We start from the raw sequence: 21,406 nt of genomic DNA, 5'->3' as shown, positions 1-21,406 counted from the left end.
TTTGGACATAACCTGGTCATAGACACAGTTCTTGAACTCACTGACCATAGTCTTCTTTTTTCCTAATATGTTGGAGAAGAAAGGAAGGGAAAACTGTTCCAAAAACATCTGTCCTCTTGGTATGTAGAACTTTTAATTTCTCCTTTTTTTTTTTTGGTAGCACTGAAGAGTGCTGTTGGGAGAGCTGCTGATGCAGCGAGGCAACAAAAAACTTAAGAGAAAAAACTAATTAAATGAAATATGAGAAAAAATGCTGGGGGGAAACAAAAATAGACTAAGGAGACTCTCGAGGCAACACCTGCATAGGAACTCCTGCACATGCTCAGTAGAACTCACAGCTGTACTAGCTAGGAGAGATGAGTCCATTCAGTGCCATTAGATGATGCTACCCATGTATCACAGATAATTTAATCTGTTTATTGAAGGAAAAAAAATCATGATTCACCAGGCCTTAGATCCTAATCTCTTAAGGGAATTCTCTGCAGTTATTTTTCTGTACGGTACCTTAGTAAACAACTGGCATTTTAAATGTTAAATATGCTAGACATTGTTATGGTAGTCAAACTGCACCTAAAATTTGACTTTGCCATTTTGTCATTAGCCTGAGGAGAATAACTGTTGACCAACAAAAAGCCGTTAATGATGTCAATCATTAGAGAGCTCTATGTCACTCGCCCTATACCTAACCATCCGTTCTCCTCATTGGAAAGTCAAAGTTATAGGAGTTGAACATGCATAGCACACCTCTAGCCTGAAGATCACATTTCTCCTATTGATCAAAAAGTTGTATTCGCCAAATGATGACATTTGCTCATTTACTGGCCTGATATTTAAGGCAGTTGCATCAACTTTATGATTATTCCCCTGTAGGTTCTCAACTGTGTCTCCACCACACCTCCCTAACCCCTCCATACCACTCTTCCAGCTCCCCTCTACATATCTCTCTCCACAGTCCTGTATCTCCCCTCTATAATTCATCCCAATAGTCTTCCATCTCTTCTTTGTATCTATCTTGCCTCTGTAGCCATCACCCAGGGCAGGGGGTAGGACACCCTGGGAGCCTGGACCTTTTGGTGATTTATAATGCTGGGGAAGGGAAGCAGGAGTCGGGGGGTCCCAAAGGAATGGCAGATATATTATTACTGACACTCTTTCTAGGAAGCTGGCAACCCTGCCACGCTCCTGGGAACCCTATTTTATTTATATTACGCCTTTCAGTCATTTCAAGGCAGATTTCATTCAGCTCCTGCAAGCATTTCCCTGTCCCCTAGAGGGCTCACAATCTAAGTTTGTACCTGAGGCAACAGAAGGTGAAGTGACCTGCTCAAGGTCACAAGGAGTGGCAGTAGGATTTGAACCCTGGCTTCCCTCGTTCATAGCCTGCTGCTCTAACCTCTAGGCTACTCCTCCGTTCCCTATCACGTGCCTCCCACCCTTCCGCGGGATCTGCCCTCTGGGGACGTGAGAGGTCATTGAATGATGGGAGTCTGTGTGCGTGGCACACTCACCTAGGGCAATGCAAGGGTATTAGATGTATTTTATTTCTTTATTTAAAAAGTTTTGTATACCATCATTCGAAATACATCACAACGGTTTACATAATATAATATAAAACACAGGGTATACACTGGAGTTTTACAACACGCATTCAATAAGAAAACAATTACCTTAATAATAACAGTACAAAATATGGTATTAGGCCTACGGTAAAGCGCACTGGGTGTGGACTTGGCCCACAGAAAGCCAGGAATAAACTGAAATCCAGTTCCAATATAGTAAGCCTTTCATACCATAACTGACAGCCCTCAAACAGTAACAACTCTACCTATGAAAAAGCAATACTGCAAATATTACGCCAGGCCCTAACCACTAATACACCTTCTATTAGGAAAACAGAACAAGTCAGATTGTTTTAAATCTCTTCACAGAAACTACACACCAGCAGAATACCTAACCTCTGTCACACATGCAGAACACAAATAGACTCTCACCAAATACAGAAAAAGAGACCATAAAATATAAATTTATTTATTTATTTATTTATTTGGAGATTTTTATATACCGCGGTACGTAAAGGTCTACATCACCTCGGTTTACAGTAAACAATAACTTAGCACAAGGCTTTACAAGTAACTGGTTATACAGTAAGTGAACAAAAACTAGCAACAGGTTTTACATAAAACAGTTAATAGTAATGTAAACAATCAACTTCAACAGTAGGTAACTGTAAATTGAAATTGAAACTGTAAATTGTAAATTGAAACATGCAGACAAAAAGTGAGCTGGAAATCACAAGAAGCCAATCAAGAAATATAAAACATTAAACATACCAATAGAAAGAATTCCAATAATTAAAACTAACAAGGATAAAAACTTGGCTATTCAAAAATGCCTTCTATCTGACTGAAACACCCAGTTCTCCATGATTCAGATAACATTATTAATTCTTGAACAATATCCCTCCTCCCGCTAACTCTTTAACCCTGCTCTATTTTTACGTTAGAAATCTACCATTGTATTACTTCCGTTTCTATTAATGTCTATCCACCTTGTAACACTCATTTTATTTATGTTTTACCTGTAAACCGTTATGAACTAGTGATTCTCACATGGAATGACGGTATATAAAACATTTAAATACAAAATAAATAGTTAAATAAATAAATCTCCCACTGTCCATATCTAAGAATTTTAGGTTTCCAGTCATCCTGAGTTTGTTGTAGATTGGAGGAGGACACACAAACTTTAACCTCTCCACACACATACAATATATACAAGCACTCTTACACATACACACACTGGCACCCCCCTTCTCATACACAAACCCACCTACACACCCTCCCTCTCATACACACGCACATACACACACAAGCCTCTCATACACACACCTTCTCATACACCCTCCCACTCATACACACATATACACATACCCACTCACCCCTCTCATTCAACCACCCACCCACTCATACTTGCACACCTCAACCCACCCATTCATACATACACACACACATACACTCATATACACACACACTCATGTACTCGCCCACCCACCCTCTCATATACACACACACACACACCCTCCCTGTCATACACACACATACCCACACAAACCTATCATACACACACCTTCTCATACACCCTCCCACTTATACACCCTCCCACTCATACACACATATACACATACCCACTCACCCCTCATACAACCACCCACCCACTCATACTTGCACACCTCAACCCACCCATTCATACATACACACACACATACACTCATATACACACACACTCATGTACTCGCCCACCCACCCTCTCATATACACACACACACACCCTCTCATAAAGTCACACTCCCACACCCACCCTCCTATACCCACACCCACCTACCCACTCATATATATACCCCAATCTACCCTATCCTCTCATACAAATACACACACACACCCTCTCATATAAACACACATACACTCATAATCACTCACAAAGTCTCTCTCACACTCAGGCACTCACTTTCACAGAGCCAATCTCTTTCACACACACATTTTCGATCTTTTCTCTGGCAGCACTGCAGGCCCTTTTCTGCTGCTACCTGTGGGGGAAACGCTAACGGTACCACACAGGGCCTCTTCTACGGCCACTGGATTATCCTTTTGCTGGCAGGAAGTGGGAACCCTGCCAACAAGCCACAGTTCAGTGCCACCGCGGGACCTTCCTTTTGCTGGCAGGAAATGGAAACCCCACCAGTATGTCACTGCCCCACACCGACAGCACTGAGGATTTTCCTGCTGGTGCTAGTGTTGGCCTGAATGAAGGGTAAGGCGGCCGTGGCAGGAAGGTTTCAGTGGGTGCTTTTGCTGCCTCAAAATCTTGCCGCTTGAGGCGGCTAGGTCACCCTGCCACATTAGAGAACCGCCCCTGCCATCACTTGTAGCCTTCCATCTTCCCTTTGTATGCCTCCCTATCTCTCAATCTCCCTTCTGTATACCACCCCCACTGCTCTCTATCCTCCTCACTAACCATGTAACTAGCCCCTGTGTCACTTGGGAATTTTAAACCCTGCATTACTACATTCCCAATATATTTTTGCATGTTGTAGTTTTATTTTAAAGAATTATATTAGATACCCTATGGATTAAAATTCTAGAAGTGTAAGCAATAAATGGTGTGAGTGTGTGTGTGTGTAATTTAGACAAGTGGTTTTCAGTATATAGAACAAAAACTAAAAAAAAACCTCCAAGACCTCATACTTAGCTGGATATTGTTTTCTCTACATGTACTAGAATACATAAAGAAAACTTTCAAAGCTCTCAGCTGCTTTTATTTGAATTTACTATGATCAGCATGTCTGTGCAGTCAAGTTTACAGCTAATCCACGGGGATGAATTAATTAACAAAATTCTACAAAACAAAGATTTTGCAAAACTAAAGAAGCTGAATAAAATGTTTAGAAATTTGTACCTGAAAGACGTTCCTGATATCTGATTTGTCTTTCTTTGGTAACACAAAAGCCGAGGATCCCTAATTCATCAAAGTGTTCTGCCTGGGTGAATGCCACATCGAGCTACTTATCTCAATGGGAGTTACAGTATTAACAGATTTCTACTTTCTTCATATAAACGCTGCTAGGCCTTCAAAAGATCACAAATAATGGGCTGGCCCCCAAGGCTCGGGTCTTCGGGGTATTAGGCACCCCTGGGGCCAGCATTCAGTCTTGTGCCCTCCCCGTTACACATCTGCCTATTGGCAGCAGCTCTGGCACGGCACCCCCTTCTCTAGCCCAACCCCCACCCCCACCCCAGCATCCATTTCTCACCCTCTTTTCATTCCCTGCCAAGCCGTGCATCCCCCTCCCTCTGCCCACAGCCCCCAGCATTTTGCCTCTCTCTTCTTCTATCCCTCCCAGGCATCCTCAACTTTCTCCCCTTCACCCTCTGCTCAGTACATCAGCAACACCCCAATCTCTTTGCCCAGCACCCTCTCTCTCTCCCCCCACCCTTCCTGATCAGGTATTTGGTATTGCTCCCCGAAAATTTTGGTCCCTTGGGCGACCACCCAATTCACCTATCAGAAGCCTGGCCCTTGCAGGTCTGCGTGCTACGCCCTGCGGCATGAGACATACGAGCTCGGAGCCTGAGCAGGAGCGCACTACAGAAGTGGCACGCAGAAGCCGAAGGAAGGCAGAGGACCGCTCTGCCGCTCATTGGCCTCTCAGAGGCACGAAGGTCAAGCTTCAGAAGAGAGACACACACCCCCTCCGGCTCCTAGGACAGCGAGAGTCCCCCGAGTCACACACACACACACACACACACACCGCATGCTCCCTGGGCAGTGTAACATAGCAGAGAATTAAAAGGCGAACAAGAAAAAAATAAAATAAATAAAGACTGCATTTATGGAATTTCGGTTTAAATGTGCTAATAGTCCAAACAGAATCATTCATCCATAAAGCCTGCTGGCAATAGATAATAAAATTATATTCACGTTAAAAAAAAATAAAGCAGATCTACTACCGTGTTTGTGTGACATGGTTAAAAACTTATGAAATCAGCTGCAATATAGTCAGGCTCTGAAAATTGCAGTACCTTAGGCTACAAAGTACCAGCAACTGAAATTTGTGAAGGAAAAATTAGTCAGAGCATGCATTACCCAATTACTGAGGTTCATTGCATAGGTCTTCTATCATCCCCATAAACAGTAATTTGTTTGAACAAGTGTTGTGAAGGCTTGCACGAGGGAAACGACAAGGATTGCTGTGCTGTTGTGATATTTTGGCACTACGGATGGGGGGAAATAAACTATGACACCAGGGATATATTAGACCCCTCTAATTGCAGCTTCTCACAACTGATTGTGCTGTTTCTTTGTGTACTCTAGTTAGTCACTCAATCTAGTCACTCACTTACTTTAATACTTTTTGTGTGGTCAAGTCAAGGTTTAGAATGGCTGTCCAAACTTTCTACAAAAAGGTTACTTTCCTTGCCCTATAGCAGAGTACAATATGCAATAACAAGAAGCATGGCTTTACAGCACTGAATTTTGTACTGTCCTAGTGCAACACATCATGAATTACTGTGTGGGAAGTCTATTTATCATCAATGCAGAGGTGTAAGATAGCCCAATGATGAAGGTTTAAAATTTAGCAAAACTACTGCATTTGTTAATACAAAAGTCATGCAAGAGATGCCAAATATAAATTTTAAAAAGTCTATTTTTCATGTAAATGTAAATTAAAATCACAACTGTTGCTACACTGTAGAAGAATCAAGGCATTAGTAAATATTGTTTTTTTTAAGTAACACAAATATTTATGCAGACAATTTAGTAATAATGAACTGTCATCATCACTGCTTTCTTTAGATTTTTCTCTTCCAAAACAATTACACGTCATGCAGATGGTATAATACCTGTATAAATGTTTTAATTTAGCTGCGGTCTATATAGAGAAAGGAGCTATTCTTCCGTAATATATAAATATGGTTATCTTTAGGTCCTTCCTCACTAGTAGTGCGCCTGACAGTACCTAATCTACAAACGCCAGGGCTTAATTTCTGGGGGAATCGTACGGTCCCGAATCCACCACTTCTTTTCAGACTCAGGAGGTAGAGCAACAGGGCGTCCTGCTCCAGCCCTTCCCCTCCGGCAGCCTGCAGGGAAGAGGAGAAGAGGGCATGAGCCCGGAGCAGACGCAGCACAGTCACTCTGCTCCCTAACCTAGCCCCCTCTGTTCCTCTTGCTCTTAACCCCTCCCCCCCCACTGTTCTGCAGGGAACAGGAGGGGGAAGGAGGGATCCTGAAAAAAAAACAAAACACTACTGAGCAAAAAAACCAGCACTAATTAGCAGACATTTGAAACCTGTGAGCCCTAGCACCACTCCTCAAGACTTCAACCCTGACCTTGATGATTGCAACTACTTTCACAAGTTACCGACTTGCACTAGTTCAACCCCTTTTTTGTGTCGCTAACCCGGTGCTTAATTTCAGGCCGAACCACACGGACTGGCGTTCTGCCACCTTTTTACCAGGCATGAAGGGTGCAGGGCAGAGCCAGTGATGAAAATCTATTTTATTTATTTATTTATTTATTTATTTAGTGCTTTTTTATACCGACATTCATGATACAGATCACATCATATCGGTTTACAAGGAACAAGGGGGAAATAACGTTAACATAAACAAAGATAGCGAAAAGTTACAATAAAACAGGGGTACTCGAACTGGGAAGAAGAGGACCCAGAGGCAGCGGTAACTCGGAACTAAACAATATCAAGTCATGTACAATATCGGAATTGGGGTGCATCGACTAGAGGGCCTATTCTGGCACCCTCACAGAAAAGGAGCAGAGGCGCCAACAGGTGCAGATTATTTCTGGCCCCCTACCCCTGGAGGGAGGTGGGAAATAACATGACTTCGATTTCTGCATGAGTCCACCGTACGACTGAGGAGAGCGTAAGGGAGAACACACCAGGTCAGAGAGACAGGGAGTGAATGTCTGTCAGCCCCGCTACTGGGTGCGTTCGCTTCCCCAGCTCTGCTGCTGCTTATTGCACGCTTTTCCAGGCCCTGCCATCTCTATCACTGGTAACCACACTAGGAAAAGAGCCGTAGCCAGGCACCTATGGCCAAGTGAAAAAGTGTGCCCTCACCCTGTGAGCAATACACGACACCACAAGCTGGAAGTGTGCACCCCTCTCTGTCCCTCCCCCCCCCCCCCCAGCATCTCCCTCTCCACCCCTCCCTACTCTCTGTCCCCCCCTTCCCCTCCGGGCTACCACCCTCATCCCCTTCTCGCTTCCTCCCCCTTTCTAGTGCCCACTCTCTGTTCCCACCCTCCCTAGCCAGCACCAGTATCTTCTCCATCCTTCCCCCCCCCCCCCTCAACATTCCCCCCTGTCCCTCTGCCCAGGACACCACCATCCTTCTCAGACCCCACTCCATAAGGTCATCACTACCATCTCCCTCTCTGTTCCTCCCTCCCTCCCACTTTCAGTGTCCCTCTCTCTCTGTTCCCCACCTCCCAGCCAGCACCAGTGTCTCCCTCTCCCCTCCCGGGCCAACAAAAGTATCCCCCTCCTGCAGACCACCACCAACAAAGCTTTCTGTACGCAGCATCCCCAGCCACATCTCCCCCCCCCCCCCCCCCCAGTTAAATTATCCTCTCTCTAAGTGTCGTCCTACCAGGTTCAAGTGAATCCTACTGCTGCACTGCTTTCCAAGGTCCAGATGATGCCTGAGCCTAAATCCAAATCTTCTGTCGCGCTGTGGTTTCCCTCTGGTTCAGGGACGGAAGAGGGAGAAAAATCAGCCCGGGGCCTGCAGTAGCCTTCCTACGCCGATGGACCCTGTGGCGCCCCACCCTTCACACGGGCTTCCCTGCTGACAGGAAGCCCATGCGGGAGGAGAGAGAGGCGGAGCACCAGAGAGTCGGTCAGCAGCAGAGGCCGAAGGCTCCATGCTGATTTTTCTTCATCTTCTGTTGCTCCAGCAGCTTTGAGAAGAGGGAGAGATGCTCTGAGAAAAGGATTTAGGCACACGGTGCCTTTCTCCCCCTACCCTCCCCCCCCCCCCTCTCCAAGCAGGCAAAGAGAAGGCCACACTTGTGAATTCCAGCTGCCGCCCCCCACCCCTAGGCCAAGGAGACTGAGGGGAACGGACAGTGCCCGCCAGTCTGCCCTCTCCCTCCGCTGATTCCAGCTCAGAGAGGAAGCCTGTGCCTCACTGGATCTGGAGAAAGAGGAGGAGAGTTGTAATTTGACAAGGAGGGGGCGGTCTCTAGGACCACAAGGGGGGATTGGGTGGTGAGACTTGGGGGGCTCTAGGATCAACGTGGGGGGAATCATGTGGGGTTGAGAAAGGAAGGACCAGGATCGCCGGGGCAGAGAGGAAGAGGAGGACAGAGAGAAAGGGCCTTATTTTCTCTACTCTCCTCCTCCATACCCCAGTGATCCTCCATCCCCAGCTGCCCTTTGCCCACCATTGAGCACTGGGGGGGGGGGGTCAAGCACTGCTTAGGGCTGGGGATGGAGGATCGCTGGCCTGAGGAGGAGGAAGAGTGTGTTCACATGAGTGTGTGGGGGGGAGAGAGACCGTTGGCATCCGATCATAGCCTCACTCCCCCCTTGTAGTTCACACCTGGCCTTGGTCCCATCCCCCCTGCCGCCCAGGCCCCCCTGCACAGTTCCACCTCCTTGTATACAAGCGAAGCCTTGACTAATGTACAAAGAGGAGAGTCTCATAAGTCAAGTTGCTGCCTCGAAATGCCCATGAACTAATTTGTACATAACCTTGCATCAAGAAGACGACTTTTTACATACAGGGGCAGGCAACTCCAGAACTTTATAAATCTGCAAACAGATCTGGGTTTCAGGAGAATCAAAATATGCAAATTAGCTGGGCCTTCGCGTAAATGTATGCCAATTTACCTGATGTATATTCAGTATAAATATCCTGAAAAATCAGACATGTTTGTAAAGCTAGAGGACAGCAATTGCCTATCCCTGTCACAGCTGAGTGAGAAAGGTATCATGAAGAGACAGTCAAGGGTACTGGTCTGAAATACTTGCTTCTTTTAATACCACCCAGGATGGTGTCCATCAGATTCTGAAGGAGTTCAGATGAGGAAATGCTGAGACCCTCAAGATTATCATTATGAAATGAATTGTTTGGGTATTTATTTCTAGTTGCAAAAAATAAGATGGGAAAAAAAATAACTCTTTGATTTAAAAAAACTGTTGGGGCTAGCTCTTAGAAAAAACAAAGATATGTATAATGATCCATAAGCACCAATACGTTATTCCAGCCACTTTTTCAATGTACCTCCAGAAAGCTTCTGTCTGGCACCACTAATACCAATACCTACAACATTCTCCTTTGGCAGGTCTTACATTACAGTATTCATATCTAATGTGAAGATATTCCTCTGTTTTAGGGAACCGAGCCAGTGTATTGCTCTCATATGTAATGCTTTCATAGCACTTGGCTATCAATTTTAATATTGGGCTAGGATGGTGTGAAAGCAAGCCAAACTTAACTCCTAATGTGACTATATAATATACACATATTCATGCTTGAATTATTAATATTATAAAACTGATGACAAATATTTAGCTATCTAAAATGTACAATTCCTGTCTCTTATGCAGATGTTCAATTGTGTACACAAAACTGCAGGGCAATCTCTGCACACAACCTTGTCCAGGAACAGCAGCGATTTCACCTTATGTGCTTGAAGAATACTAGCAGGCATATTAAAGCGTCACAAACATTTAATAGCATCTCAGCTTCACTATATTAAAAAAAAAAAAATAGTTTGAAAAGAAAACTGGTTTCCGTTCACCCTGCCTGAAATGCTTCTAGCTGTTCAGCTACTCTACCAGCATCTGCCAAAGCTGCTAAACGTCGGTTCCCACACAATGAGGCCAAATCGCCCTCATCTGCCAGGCAGTAGGAACTCGGATCGGGTGGAACGGGGGGGAAATAGATCCCGGGGTAAATCGGCCGGGGTAAGAAGGCAGTCGGCAGTAGATGAGCCCCGTTGCCCGACCGTTTAGACGGGAGAGGCAGTGGATGAGGGATACAGGGATGGGACGCAAGGGAATCGGGAGGGGAGGACTGAAGCTTCTGGAGTAGCTCCCGGTGTACGCAGCCCCCCTGTCCTGGAGGGAGGAAGACTGCAGGCTGCAGTGCCTCGATAGATGCGGCTGCTGTCCCGGCAGGGACGGACGCATGCGGGAGGGGAGGGGGGCGGGATGGAGAGTGCCAGGCTGCCGGCACAGGGACCAGGGATCCGTGGGGGTGCCATCCCGGCAGGGAAGGATGGAGCCCATCCACCCGACTTGGAAAGGGGCCCGGGAAGATCTTGGCAGGGAATGAGGACTTGGGCAGCTGACGGGCTCCAGGCCATGCAGAAACGATTTCAGATCTCACGGAGACGCGGGCTCATGCCGCCGTCATCCTAAACAATCTTGTTTTTCAAACTGCACGTACACAGCCGATGTATTTACTTTTCCTTAAAATAAAGTCGGAAAGGCACATTGCTGCAAACGTACCCGTTACTTTTTCGAGTTACTTTTAATATAAATAATCATCTTTATATAAAGATGACTTCTTCAGAACTTAAAGCATGGATTCCGTTATATCCCATCATGCGACTTCATCTACAAATAGACCCGCATGTAAATGAACGTACGGATTCAGATGCATAGATTATCTATTTCACACGCTTTGTTTCATACAAATGTAAACCTATATTTCCTTCTTCTAACAGGTAAAATGAAATTAAAAAAAAAAAATACATGCGAGAAGGGCTGCCGTTTCCTTACCATTCGATCGCCGGACAATGTTCTCCAAAAATGTATTTTGCGGGGCGACAAGTCCTCGTCTTCCCCCGGCCATCGTCATTTTCCCGCAGTCCAGAGCGCAGGCTGGGTCAGGGCTGTGGCGGGAGGAAGGTGAGGGCTGCCGCTCGCCTTCCTGCCCGCGCCGAGCTCCTCATGGTCTCTCCCCCGTCCCCAGGGGAGCGAGCGGCTCCTGCACCAGCGGCGGCGGCGAGGGGTGGCAGGGGCTGCAGCTCTCGCAGTCTCGCCAGGCAACCCCCACCCCCGCTCCCCTTGCGCAAGTGTCGGGGCAGCGCCCCCTTCAGGCCGCTGCTCGGCTCGCGCTTCCGCGCCGCTGTCCTGCAGGAAGAGCTCGACCAACCTGGGCCAGGCGTGCGGCAGCCAGCAGAGATTGGTTTGTGGGTTGGTTTTGTTTTTGCTTTTTTTTTTTTTTTTTTTTTAATCCCCATCCTAGTTCCTGTTCAAGAGCACCATCTTCTGGAGCAGAACTTCCCAAACTTTGAAAGTCCCACGCTGAAGCAGGAAGAAAATCAGGGAAAGAGCCCCCCTGCCAATTAAAATAAACAATAATGAAACAGAAATAAAACTGTAGTGCTCTGGTACGCAGAACGGGAAAGGAAGTGTGAAAATTATTTGGGGCGTTTCTTGGCCTGAGTTTGTTTTCTGCGGCTGTTTTTGGATGTAAAGACTGTAGCAACAAGGTGAAGAGAAAGGGGAAAGTTAAGAGGTGCCTCGTGGAGACATCTTCTCTCTGCAGTTTACCGCAGGGGATGGGCCTCTGGAAGCGGATTAACAGCGCAATCTAGGAAAGGGCAGATAGAAATTAGTTGTTGCATACTTGGGACTAGAGCCGGAGCTAGCTTTTTTGCTGCTGTGTGAACAATTACTGTGTTTCCCCGCTCCTCCCGCCCCCGTTCATTTATTGTCCCGATCCCAGCCTCAGAAGACGTTCTCCGCGCGGCCTGGGCCGCTGTGCGGCTGGCTGCAGGCCTCTGACTCCTGCCGTGGCTCCGCCCCCTTCTCCACTCCACTAGGGCCGCGGGCGCGGCTGAAGACAGCATTTAAAGGGGCCACAACAGGAAGTGTGGTGGCTCCCTTCTGCAGCACTTCCTTTGGATTTGGTATTTAAAGGCAAGGTCTGCTCCTCAGACCTTGCCTTAGTATTGAGGTCTTGCTCTGTTCCTGGTATCCTGATTCTTCGTCCCGCTTCTGCTCTGCCCTCCTCGTTGGATTGCTTCTTTCGGACCCCGACCTCTGGACTGGCTTTGGACCACGCTTTGGACTTCGACCCCTGGACCGGCTTCGGATCGGGCTTTGGACTCTGACCCCTGGACCGGCTTGGGACCGCGCTCTGGATATCGACCCTTGGACTGGCTTTGGACCACGCTCTGGTTTCTGACCCTTGGACTGGCTGCGGACCGCTCGTTGGACTCCGAGTCTTGGACGACTTCTGGATTTTCTTCAACTTCTCTACAGAGATAACTTACGACCTGCTGGAGGCGCCAGCCGTCTGGAACCCACGACCTGCAGAAGGCGCCTGCATCGAGACCATCTTCTATCTTCAGGGAGTCACCTAAGTCCTAGCGGTCGTGTCCCTACGGGCTCCTCCTGGGGGGACCATGTGCTTCCAGGGTGAAGGCCGATCTACATCTGCAACAGGCCTCGCCATCTGACGGTAGAGACCGACAAGGAGTTCGCCCCTTGAAGGCAGTACCGACTCTACCTCAGAACAAGGGTCCACGCTCCAGGTCCTAACAGAATACTAAGGCCATGGATCCGGCAGAGGCCTCAGCCCGGCAGGCTATTCCAGGGTTAGCCCAGAAGGTCATGGAACAACAGCGTATCTTGGAATCCATGGCAGCTTCTTTAGAAAGACTTAACGCCCGGATGGACTCTATGGTGGCAGCTCAGACTGTTCCGCCACCCGTACCTCCAATTGTACAAAGTAATACCCGGACTGTGATTCCTCTACCTACTCCTCCACGCTACACTGGAGACTCTGAATCTTGTCAAGGATTTCTCGACCAGTGCAGTATGCACTTCCATCTGCAAGCTTCCTTGTTTCCAGATGATCTCACCAAGACCACATATATCCTGTCCTTATTGGAGGGTAAGGCTCTTGCATGGGCTTCTCCGTACTGGCGACGGGCTGATCCAGTCCTATGAGATCTGTCTGAATTCTTAGAATTATTCCAAGCCGTGTTCGACGACCCAGGGAGACAAGTAGTCACGGGCTCCAAACTTCTACAACTTCAACAAGGAGGGAGGCCGTTGGCCGATTATACCATTGAATTCAGGACCCTGGCATCCGAGCTCCATTGGGAGAACTGTCTTCAATCCATATTTCTTGAAGGCCTGTCACCCAGAATAAAGGACGAGATGGCAGCCCGAGAGTTACCGCAATCCTTGGACGCTATCATAGAGTTAGTGACCCGAATCGATCAGCGGCTACAAGAGAGATCACGGGAAGGATCTAGTACGAGGAAGCACATACCAGGTGCCGCTTCTCCTCGCTCGGTCCCAGCATCCCAAGCCGCTCCTAAACTTGAAGGAGCTACTGAAGAACCCATGCAGTTGGGTCGGGGGCCACTTTCTCCTGAAGAAAGACTAAGACGCCGTAAAGCTGGACTTTGCCTTTACTGCGGAGAAGCGGGTCATTTGATTGCCCGTTGTCCTACACGTCCGGGAAACTCCAAAGCCTAGGTTCCATTGGGGGAGTAACCCTAGGCATCACCTCCCCGGCTCCCCCACTTACTCTGCATGTTTCCCTGGGATTTGAAGAACATCGATTCTCCGCACTAGCCTTAGTAGACTCCGGAGCAGGTGGAAATTTTATGCTCCAAGATGTGGTCAAACAATTACACATTCCCACGCGCCTATGTCCAAAGCCATTGATTATCTCCTCCATCCATGGAGATCCCCTGCCGGGGAGGATAACTCATCACACCGTTCCGATGGAATGCCCCATTTCTCCGAACCATGCCGAAAGCATATCTTTCTACGTCATTCAGAGAGCCATTCACCCCATAGTCCTGGGCATTCCGTGGTTACAGCAGCACAACCCACAGTTCGATTGGACCTCCTTGAAACTGATCAGCTGGGGACCAAATTGTCAGAGGACTTGTACCTCCGGATCCAATTCATCTTGTTGTTTCATCTGCACTTCTCGATTGGAGGGTCTGCCATTACCATATCAGCAGTTTTCTGACGTTTTCTCCAAAAAAGCTGCGGACATTTTGCCTCCACATCTGAAGTATGATTGCAGCATCAATTTGATTCCTGGTACCACCCCGCCTCGAGGAAGGGTTTATCCATTATCTACTCTGGAGATCCGAGCCATGTCGGAATATATTCAGGACAATCTACAGAAAGGTTTCATCAGACGCTCCAAATCTCCAGCTGGGGCTGGTTTCTTTTTTGTTGGAAAAAAAGATGGGACTCTGCGTCCATGCATAGACTTCTGTGGGCTTAATGCCATTACTATAAAGGACCGATATCCATTACCACTCATAGCAGAGCTCTTTGATCGTTTACAGGGAGCCCAGATTTTTTCAAAATTGGACCTTCGAGGAGCGTATAATCTTGTCAGAATTCGAGAAGGGGATGAGTGGAAGACGGCATTCAACACCAGGGATGGACATTATGAGTATTTAGTCATGCCCTTTGGGTTAACCAACGCTCCAGCAGTATTCCAACATTTCATAAATGAGATATTCAGGGATCTGCTATATGTATGTGTTGTCGTTTATCTTGATGATATCTTGATTTTCTCGCAGAACTTACAGGTACATCGACAACATGTGATCTTAGTATTACAACGTTTAAGAGAAAATCATCTCTATGCCAAGCTCGAAAAATGCATCTTCGAACAAGAATCCTTACCATTCTTGGGGTATATAATCTCGAAACAAGGCTTTCAGATGGACGCGTCCAAATTAAAATGTATACAAGAATGGCCTCAACCCAACGGACTATGGGCGTTGCAACGCTTCCTTGGTTTTGCCAACTACTACCGCAGCTTTATCTTAAATTTCTCCAAGTTAGCAGCACCTCTCACAGCTCTTACACGCAAAGGTGCTAATATAAAAGCTTGGCCTCCAGAGGCAGAGGAGGCATTTCGGGCGCTCAAGAATTCGTTCCTCAAGAAACCATGCTTGTGGCACCTGGACCCTAGACGCCCATTTGTAGTGGAAGTAGATGCTTCTGTGGAAGGAGTAGGGGCCGTTTTAAGTCAGAACGACACTTCGGGAACATCTCATCCCTGCTCTTATTACTCCCGGAAATTCTCGTCTGCCGAGCGGAATTACTCTATCGGTGATAGAGAACTTCTCGCCATCAAACTTGCCTTTGAAGAGTGGCGACAGTGGCTGGAGGGAGCCCAGCACCGTATCACAGTCTACACGGACCATAAAAATTTGGTATACCTTCAACAGGCCCAACGTTTGAACCCCCGTCAGGCTCGAGGGGCATTGTTTTTCACACGTTTTAATTTTGAACTCCGGTACCGGCCTGCTAACAAAAATATTAAGGCAGATGCCTTGTCTCGATCCTTCTCTGCAGAAGATATGGAGGAACCCATCCAACACATTATTGACCCGGCCTGCATCAGCTTGGCTGCGACCTTCACAGTACCACCCGGAAAGACAGTGGTTCCCAAAAGATTACGAAATAAAGTGTTGGCCTGGGGACATGACTCGCTGCTGGCTGGATACCCTGGACGAGCTCGGACTCAGGCACTGCTTCAGCAGCATTATTGGTGGCCAGGTATGTGCAAGGACATACAAGCTTATGTGGCCTCCTGTCCAATGTGTGCACAACATAAGATTCCTACAGGGAAAACACAAGGACTGTTGCAACCATTACCAGCCCCGTCAAAACCTTGGACACACATCTCCACAGACTTCATTGTGGAATTGCCACCCTCGGAGGGCAACACCGTTATTTGGGTAGTAGTGGATCGGTTTTCAAAAATGGCCCATTTCATCCCACTACCCTCCCTTCCGTCTGCTCCTTGTTTGGCCCAGCTGTTTATGCGCCATATCTTCAGATTTCACGGTCTTCCGCTACACATTGTGTCTGATCAAGGACCTCAGTTTACAGCTCATTACTGGCGTAATCTCTGTAAAAAATTCCGCATTGCTCTGGACTACCACCGCTTTTCACCCGCAAGCCAATGGACAGGCTGAACGCACTAACCGTGGATTGAAACAGTTTTTACGATTATACGTCAATTCTTGTCAAGATGATTGGGCGACCCTTCTGTCTTGGGCGAAATTTTCCCACAATTCTCACGCATGTGTTTCTACGGGGGCTTCCCCTTTTTCAGATCGTCTTTGGCAGACAACCCAGACCCCCGTTGCCGTTGTTGTTGCCGTTAATGGTTCCATCTCCGGCAGCTCAGCTCACGGCGGACCAATTAAAACAGCTATGGGTCCACACCCAACAGATGCTTCGTAAAGCGGCTCTCTCTGCTAAAACCTTTGCCGATAAGCGGCATCAGCCTGGACCCCAATTCAGTCCGGGTGAGAAAGTGTGGTTGAGTACCTGGCACATCCGTCTGCGAGTGCCCTCCATGCGTTTGGCTCCTCGTTACATTGGTCCCTTTCCGGTGCTTCGCCTTCCTGCGACATTACGAATCCATAATTCCTTCCATGTGTCCCTTTTGAAACTCGTGGTCCTCACGTGGCCTTCCCGGAAACCCCCTGATGTACCGCAACTTCGGGCCGAGGATGAGACCATTTACCAGGTACACGAAGTATTGGACGTCCGGAAAAGAGGAAAAACATGGGAGTATCTCCTGTCATGGGAAGGATTCGGGCCAGAGGAGAATTCTTGGGAGCCTGCTAAGAACATTTTGGATAAATCTCTCCTTCAGAACTTTCACAGTGAACATCCGAGTAAACCCAAGCCTTCTAGAGGGAGGCCTAGAGGAGGGGGTACTGTTATGGCTGCCGGCCGCAGCAGCCCGCAACCGGGGCCGACTGTCATGGCCGCCGGCTGCGGCGGTCTGCGGCCGGGACCTGGCACTCACCCGCAGCATCGGGGCTCCAAAGAGGCTCCTGCTGGGGCAGGGAGCCTCAGAAGACGTTCTCCGCGCGGCCTGGGCCGCTGTGCGGCTGGCTGCAGGCCTCTGACTCCTGCCGTGGCTCCGCCCCCTTCTCCACTCCACTAGGGCCGCTCGCGCGGCTGAAGACAGCATTTAAAGGGGCCACGACAGGAAGTGTCGTGGCTCTCTTCTGCAGCACTTCCTTTGGATTTGGTATTTAAAGGCAAGGTCTGCTCCTCAGACCTTGCCTTAGTATTGAGGTCTTGCTCTGTTCCTGTGTTCCTGGTATCCTGATTCTTCGTCCCGCTTCTGCTCTGCCCTCCTCGTTGGATTGCTTCTTTCGGACCCCGACCTCTGGACTGGCTTTGGACCACGCTTTGGACTTCGACCCCTGGACCGGCTTCGGATCGGGCTTTGGACTCCGACCCCTGGACCGGCTTGGGACCGCGCTCTGGATATCGACCCTTGGACTGGCTTTGGACCACGCTCTGGTTTCCAACCCTTGGACTGGCTGCGGACAGCTCGTTGGACTCCGAGTCTTGGACGACTTCTGGATTTTCTTCAACTTCTCTACAGAGATAACTTACGACCTGCTGGAGGCGCCAGCCGTCTGGAACCCACGACCTGCAGGAGGCGCCTGCATCCAGACCATCTTCTATCTTCAGGGAGTCGCCTAAGTCCCAGCGGCCGTGTCCCTACGGGCTCCTCCTGGGGGGACCACGTGCTTCCAGGGTGAAGTCCGATCTACATCTGCAACAGGCCTCGCCATCTGACGGTAGAGACCGACGAGGAGTTCGCCCCTTGACGGCAGTACCGACTCTACCTCAGAACAAGGGTCCATGCTTCAGGTCCTAACACCACAAGAAGCCAAACTCTCTATGCAATGCAACAATAAAAAACCAGAACCATCACCATTCATTAAACATTAAACAATAAAATCAAGAAATATAATAAATACATTTCAAAAACAGATGACAAATAAAAGACTGAATAATTAAAAACTCACATATATTTTTTAAATGTCCCAAACACCAAAAAAATATTTCAAAACAGCAGACATTAAATAACACTAGAAAAATAAAACTGAAAAAGAGTTTAAAAATTCATGCTCTCCAAAGCTAGGAACTTTTGATTTCTGTAAAAGTTTAGGCTGAGTGATTATATATATTACATCATAGAACACACACAATCTGGTAAAAGCAAAACTCAGTTTACTAAATATAATGAATAATTGGTAGAAAATTATATAAGCAGCAAAGACAATATCAAAAGTAAATATCAGCAATAAGCACACAGCATCCCAATTAAGCACTACATAGATCAATACAGATAAATAGGATTGCTTTAATAAAGACAGTAATAAGCAAAGATATAGAGAGATACTTTCCTTATAGGCCGTTCTTCTACAAGACAGTGGTCCTTGAAACAGAAGCTATACAACTTTGGGAACTCCACGAGATCAGCTGTTCACTCTCTATCTGAGGTTCATTCAAGGAAAACACTTCACTGTAGTTTCTTATATTATAATTTTCCAGGCTTTATTCAGGGGCTACAAGTTAGATGTTTCGATTTGCACCCATAGCTCAGCCGTTATCCAGACTATCTGCATCTTGTTAAATTATGACCAATTAAGACTCACAGTTTCAATGAGATTTATGGCCCAACTTTGGCTATTAAGGAGTATCCTGTACCACCCTCTTTCACCGGTGTTATCTCATAAGCAAATAATGGTTAGAGAAACCAGATGTCTTTTGCCTCCTGCTCTTAGCTCATCAATACCAGCCAGAGACATTGTGCTATAGTGTCTCAGGCTTTAAAAATTCTTATCCTTATGCTGTGTTATATATATATGTATATATTGATCCATATTTATCAATTATTGGGGCCTGTTTTGATCCATAGCAAAATAACTCCCTAAAATAATCTTAACACAATTTCCAATCACCCCGAGATTGTCGTGGATTAGTGGGAAAGGAGTGCACAAACTTTCTCCTCTTTTTCTTATATATATATATACACACACACACACAAGTTCATACACACATGTGCTCCCACTCAGACATACCCCCAGGTGTCTCCAGCTCTGCTTTGTTTGGGATCTGCTAGCAGCCCCAGGCCCTCCATTTTAGCTGCTGGCACGTTGGGACTCACCTGTAATCCTATTCTTTCTCTCTCTCTCTGTAACTCTCTCACACACACACACAACCCAGGCAGGCTTCCATTCTCTTTCTCACACACAACCCTGAGAAGCTCCCATTCACACCCACACACCTAAGGCAGGCTCCCAGTCACATCCACTCAAATCCCAGGCAAGCCCCCATTCTCACACACACCTCTGCCCATCCCAGGAAGGATCCTGTGCATGCATACACACATACACCCATCCCAGGCAGGCTCCTAATTCATTCACATAAAAATACACACACAGCCATCCTAGGCAGGCTCCCATTCATATAAAAAGACACACGCACCCATCCCAGGCAGGCTCCCATTCACACACACACACACGCATCCCCAGGCAGGATCCGATTCACACGCGCACACACACACACACACACACACACACCCCTACCTATCCCAGGTAAGCTTCCATTCACATACACACACCTTCCCACACAGGCTCCCATTCACCCACTCATTCCAAGCAGGCTCCCATTCACACACACATACACCCATCCCAGAAGGATCCCATTCACACACACCCCCATCCTATGCATCCTTCCATTTACACACACACACCCATCACAGACAGCCTCCCATTCACACACACCCATCACAGGCAGCCTCCCATTCACACACACCCATCACAGGCAGCCTCCCATTCACACACACCCATCACAGGCAGCCTCCCATTCACACACCCATCACAGGCAGCCTCCCATTCACACACACCCATCACAGGCAGCCTCCCATTCATTCACACACACATGCAGACCAGGCAGTCAGGGTCCTACTATGCTGTTGCTGCCGCCAGCCTGAACCTTTTTCTTTGGGAAAGCAGCTGTGCTGCAGCTCCTCCTGCATGCTCTCTCCACGGTAATTCAGTACTCACGGTGCTAGCACTTCCTGTATTCTCATCTTGTGCATTGCGAGATGAGAATACAGGAAGTGCTAGCACCACGAGTGTTGAACTATTGCAGGGCCAGCACATGAGGAGTTGCTGCAGGATCGGCTTCATTTTCTTCTCTGGCCTTCTGCTTCTTCCTCTGCCAGTGGGATGGAGCCCACACGGGACTCCTGCTTCTTCCACCACCGATAGGATCAGATCTACCAGTGGTAACACAGGCCTTTTCCTGCTCCTGAAGCCACTCTCCCTGGTGTGCTACCCTGTGCAATTGTGCGGTTTGCACACCTGGTGACAGGAGTTCTCTGTGTACGGCAATATAAACAGCCACACATGATGAGTGACGTCATCCCGATGGTGCCAAGATGGATCAATCTTGATTTTCCTTAGCTCTGAATTTTCTGGAAAGTCTTTCAGATTATGCATGGTGCATTCTCACGCAAGTTACATTTACCTCAGGTTATATTTAGCTTTAAAATGAAATAATCTTTAGTTTCAACACTTTTTAAGGTAGAGGATGTCAATTTCCGGAAGGCTCGAGGGAATGTATGGCTGTTTTGTATTGCCATCCATGAAGAACTCCTGTCATAAGTATGCAACATCTGATTTCTCCATTGATGAGCATACAGTACAGCCCCACATGATGAGACTATATAGGTCAGTGAAAACAAAGTTAATTCACAGGTGTAAATATGCTAACATAAACCCCTTTTCGCTGTAAGAATAGGGGAAATTGACATTCACTAATGGTAAGAATTTAAAATCGAACTGCCAAATGAATTTTGGTACAGCAATGCTGAATTCAGGCAATAATGCTTAACAAACGTATCAACATTAGACTAAGTCACTGCTCTACATAATTTTATAGCGGAGACCCCATAAAGAAATGCCAGTGAAGCTGCTTTCGCAATTAGGTTATGCGCATTTATAGGCTTCCATACTGGTTTTGCTGCTTGCTATAGCAGACGC

At 47.4% G+C, this 21,406-nt stretch overlaps 1 protein-coding gene and 1 long non-coding RNA gene across 2 annotated transcripts in view; one reads left to right on the top strand and one right to left on the bottom strand.

The window, feature by feature from the left end:
• KCNH1 (potassium voltage-gated channel subfamily H member 1) overlaps window positions 1-12,185 on the bottom strand; it is a 734,951-nt gene extending 722,766 nt beyond the window's left edge. Inside the window, exon 1 of the mRNA XM_029593284.1 lies at window positions 11,313-12,185. Within this exon, the coding sequence (XP_029449144.1) occupies window positions 11,313-11,391 (79 nt within the window). The 5' untranslated portion in view covers window positions 11,392-12,185. The remainder of the gene's footprint in view (window positions 1-11,312) is intronic.
• The window catches only part of LOC115086862, a 65,188-nt gene that overhangs the window by 7,897 nt on the left and 35,885 nt on the right, over window positions 1-21,406 (top strand). The gene's annotated exons all lie outside the window — the stretch shown is intronic.

This window comes from Rhinatrema bivittatum, chromosome 3, assembly GCF_901001135.1.
Source record: "Rhinatrema bivittatum chromosome 3, aRhiBiv1.1, whole genome shotgun sequence".
Lineage (NCBI taxonomy): Eukaryota > Metazoa > Chordata > Amphibia > Gymnophiona > Rhinatrematidae > Rhinatrema > Rhinatrema bivittatum.
This window is presented reverse-complemented; position numbering and strand designations above follow the sequence as displayed.